Source organism: Sciurus vulgaris (assembly GCF_902686455.1).
Source record: "Sciurus vulgaris genome assembly, contig: HiC_scaffold_170_arrow_ctg1, whole genome shotgun sequence".
Classification (NCBI taxonomy): domain Eukaryota; kingdom Metazoa; phylum Chordata; class Mammalia; order Rodentia; family Sciuridae; genus Sciurus; species Sciurus vulgaris.
In genome coordinates this window covers 190,454-195,000 of record NW_027632883.1, presented here as the reverse complement: position 1 = coordinate 195,000, position 4,547 = coordinate 190,454, and the positions used below count along the sequence as shown (strand labels likewise).

The following is a 4,547-nucleotide window of genomic DNA, read 5'->3' as shown; positions in this document are numbered from 1 at the left end:
TCCTGCCTCAGCCTCTGGAGGCACTGGGGTCAAAGGCATATGCCACCATGCCTGGTGGGTCACTTCTTAGTTCTTTGGTGGATCCTGCAGCACTTTCTGAGAATCTGCTCCCATCTTGCTCTTCTGGCTGAGGTTTGTCTCATCATAGATGCTCCTTAGCATATGACGGGGTCATGTCCCCATGTCCCCGTCATCCCACTCTAAGTCAAAAATCACACATTTGGAAAATGCATGAAGCTGAGTGCGCTGGCGGCGGCGGCGGCGGCGGCAGCAGGGCTGTTTGTTCTGCTCTCTGCAGCCCAGGAGCCTAAGCAGTGGTGGCGGCTGCTGCAGCGGCGGCAGCCGCTGGCGGTGCCTGCGGGCGAGCTGGGCCTGTGAGTGCGACGGAGCGGCGGGCGCGGCGGGCGCGGCGGGCGGGCCCCCGCGCCTCGCAGGCAGTCCCGGAGAGGGGGCGGCGGCAGCGGGCGGCCGGCGGGGGCGGCGTGTGGCCCAGCGTCTCAGAGTGCCTGGTGAAGAATGTGATGGGATCACTAGCATGTCTGCGGAGAGTGGCCCTGGGACAAGATTGAGAAATCTGCCAGTAATGGGGGATGGACTAGAAACCTCCCAAATGTCTACAACACAGGCCCAGGCCCAACCCCAGCCAGCACCAACCCCCCACCCCCGGAGACCTCCAATCCCAACAAGCCCAAGAGGCAGACCAACCAACTGCAATATCTGCTCAGAGTGGTGCTCAAGACACTATGGAAACACCAGTTTGCATGGCCTTTCCAACAGCCTGTGGATGCGGTCAAGCTAAACCTCCCTGATTACTATAAGATCATTAAAACACCTATGGATATGGGAACAATAAAGAAACGCTTGGAAAACAACTATTACTGGAATGCTCAGGAATGTATCCAGGACTTCAACACTATGTTTACAAATTGTTACATCTACAACAAGAACGACTCTGGAGGGAGACACTATACAGAACTCAGCTTTTGACCTCTGCTGGTATAGTGGGTAAAATTGCCCAGAAGAGATGGGTAGCCTGGAGATGACATCGTCTTAATGGCAGAAGCTCTGGAGAAGCTCTTCTTGCAAAAAATCAATGAACTGCCCACAGAAGAAACTGAGATCATGATAGTCCAGGCAAAAGGAAGAGGACGTGGGAGAAAAGAAGCAGGGACAGCAAAACCCGGCATCTCCACGGTACCAAACACAACTCAAGCATCAACTCCTCCGCAGACCCAGACCCCTCAGCAGAACCCTCCACCTGTGCAGGCCACACCTCACCCCTTCCCTGCTGTCACCCCAGACCCCATCGGTCAGACCCCTGTTATGACAGTGGTGCCTCCCCAGCCACTGCAGACACCCCCACCAGTGCCACCTCAGCCACCACCCCCACCTGCTCCAGCCCCACAGCCCGTGCAGAGCCATCCACCCATCATCGCGGCCACCCCACAGCCTGTGAAGACAAAGAAGGGGGTGAAGAGGAAAGCAGATACCACCACTCCCACCACCATTGACCCCATTCATGAGCCACCCTCACTGGCCCCAGAGCCCAAGACCACCAAGCTGGGCCCCCGGCGGGAGAGCAGCCGGCCTGTGAAGCCCCCAAAGAAGGATGTGCCAGACTCACAGCAGCACCCATTGCCAGAAAAGAGTAGCAAGGTCTCAGAGCAGCTCAAGTGCTGCAGTGGCATCCTCAAGGAGATGTTCGCCAAGAAGCATGCTGCCTACGCCTGGCCTTTCTACAAGCCTGTGGATGTGGAGGCACTGGGCCTGCACGACTACTGTGACATCATCAAGCACCCCATGGACATGAGTACAATCAAGGATGTTTTTGAAATGCGCTTTGCCAAGATGCCAGACGAGCCTGAGGAGCCAGTGGTGGCTGTGTCCTCCCCAGCAGTGCCACCCCCCACCAAGGTGGTGGCCCCACCCTCATCCAGTGACAGCAGCAGTGATAGCTCCTCGGACAGTGACAGTTCCACTGATGACTCTGAGGAAGAGCGAGCCCAGCGGCTGGCTGAGCTCCAAGAGCAGCTCAAAGCCGTGCGCGAACAACTTGCAGCCCTCTCGCAGCCCCAGCAGAACAAACCAAAGAAAAAGGAGAAAGACAAGAAGGAAAAGAAAAAGGAAAAGCACAAAAAGAAAGAGGAAGTAGAGGAGAACAAGAAAAGCAAAGCCAAGGAACTTTCTCCCAAAAAGACAAAGAAAAACAACAGCAGCAGCAACAGTGCAAGCAAGAAGGAGCCAGCACCCATGAAGAGCAAGCCCCCTCCCACATATGAGTCTGAAGAAGAGGACAAATGCAAGCCCATGTCATATGAGGAGAAGCGACAGCTCAGCCTGGACATCAACAAGCTCCCAGGTGAGAAGCTGGGCCACGTGGTGCACATCATTCAGTCACGGGAGCCTTCACTCAAGAACTCCAACCCTGATGAGATCGAGATTGACTTTGAGACTCTGAAGCCGTCCACGTTGCGCGAGTTGGAGCGCTACGTCACCTCCTGTTTGCGGAAGAAAAGGAAACCTCAAGCTGAGAAAGTCGATGTGATTGCTGGCTCCTCCAAGATGAAGGGCTTCTCGTCCTCTGAGTCAGAGAACACCAGCGAGTCCAGCTCCTCTGACAGTGAAGACTCCGAAACAGGGGTAGTTCTGCTGACTTGGTCCAGGACATGGATTGCCAAAAGAAACTGAAGAGTGATGCTGAATCAGTCTGGAAGCGAGTGGTCCTGCCTAATCATTGGACACGGACTCTTAATAAAACGGTCTTCAGTTCCAGATTCCTTCCCAGCAAGCTATAGCTTAAGTCCATTTTCTTCTGTGAAAGGGACAGGACTCCATCAAGTTATGGAATTCCTCAGAGCCCTGGGCCTGTCCCCTGGGGTGGATTAGTCATGTCCAGCAGCACACGCCTAATCCCGCCTTTGGAAAGGCTGCCTGCCTGGCCGGCCGCCCGAGCCTCCCTGTGCAAAGACTGCCTGGCTATCCTGCCCAGCCTCCCTGGTCATCTGGGGTCTCTGGGTGGGTAGCATCTCCTGGAGGGTGATGACAATCCCCCCACATATGTGTACATGTGGTGCTGCTCCGTGTGCAAAGCCTGATCACAGTATATTTTCTTTCTTCATTCCCTCTTTTTCTGAGACTCCAGACCCTAAGTGCTTCCCTCTCAGGCCTTCAAGTGACTTTAGCCTAGGAAAGATTTCATTCAGCATAAGGAAGAATACTCTGACCTCTCCAACTTTCCCATATAAGGAGTGGGGGCTTTAGAGTCAAAGCCAGCTGGGCCCTGGAAGACTCAATGGGGCCATCCTGGTTGACTTAATTAGGGGGCTATCACCAGCCACAGCTGACTCAAGCCTCCTGAAGTCTACCTTCCATCCCCGTTGTTTCTATTTCTAGAAGTTTATGTTGCCTGGTGTGCATTTTCACAACTTCTTTGGCCTCTTCTTCTCAAGAGGAAAACACCTTCAGAACTTCTGGTGAGGGTCATTCAGGCCCATCAACCACAGCCCCTCGTGGGCTGCCTGCTGCCCATCTTAAGGGGCATTACCAGTCTTCAGTCCCCTAGAATGATGACAGGCACTGGGGCTGGGGTAATCAAGAGTACCCACATCATCCAAGCCCTTCCAGGGGCACCAAATAGACTTTTTTGCTCTAAAAATAAATATCAACCCTTTTTTGGTCATGAATCCAGCATCTCAGCAAGACACTGCCTAAAATGTAATGTTCCTTAAGAAACTGCATCTACATTCTAGAGGGCTCTTTTTTCCCTTCTTTTTTTGAAGTGTAGTTTATGTGTACTTAGATATCTGCCATCTCCTAAAACCTTGGAGTCTGCCTTCTGGAGCTGGAAACAGGTTGAGGAGGTGCCATTTATTATTGTCAGGCTATGGGTGCCTGCCTGGAGAAATCTGGCAGCCCTCCTCAGCTCCTCATGTCCTTGTGCTGCTTACTGCCCCAGACCTGCTATGGCTACAGGGTCTAGCCCCAGCCTCCCCCAAATTTCCCAGGCCCCTACAGTGATGCTTCTGAGTTCCTAAGCCACTCCCAATCTTTTCCAGGCATCCGGCTTCCAGTCAGCTCCATTTGCCAAACAGACTATTTTGAGCTGCCCTTTGGCCTGCGCCTTATGTGTTCCAAGTGAACTTGGCTTGGCTGGGATGGTGCGATTTGTGCCCAGAGATTCCCACAGGACACTTGGGAAGCTGCTGGCATTATCTTTCTGGGAAGATTCTGCTGTCTTGGACCAAATGGCAGCCTCGATTCCCACAGTATCTCAGCCACATGCCACCCCTTCTCTTCCCCATACAAAGTATACCCAGGCTGTAGTTACAGGCTAGCTCTCCTGCAGGGTCCTCACACCTTTGCTGTCCAGGGATCCCATCTTTCTTGCCTGTGGGGCTTCCATCTGCCAGAGCATATCCAGAGCCCATTGAGCTTGAGAGCTCTTTAGACTTAAACTGTCACCTGTGCTGGGTGCCTGGAGAACACAGCAGACAGGACAGTATCCACCCACTCTTCCTTGTTGGCAGCTTCCTGATCTAGTCAATAGA

General features: G+C 53.5%; 1 protein-coding gene across 1 annotated transcript; it reads left to right on the top strand.

Annotated features, from left to right (window-relative positions):
- Positions 1 to 425: 425 nt before the first annotated feature.
- On the top strand, positions 426 to 2,688 carry LOC306652275 (bromodomain-containing protein 4-like; the record flags this gene model as incomplete). The annotated part of the gene is given in 3 exon segments (XM_079125265.1): positions 426 to 644; positions 647 to 945; positions 1,033 to 2,688. Coding segments are annotated over 3 exon segments (2,064 nt in total). The 5' UTR covers positions 426 to 535.
- Between the last annotated feature and the right edge of the window lie 1,859 nt (positions 2,689 to 4,547).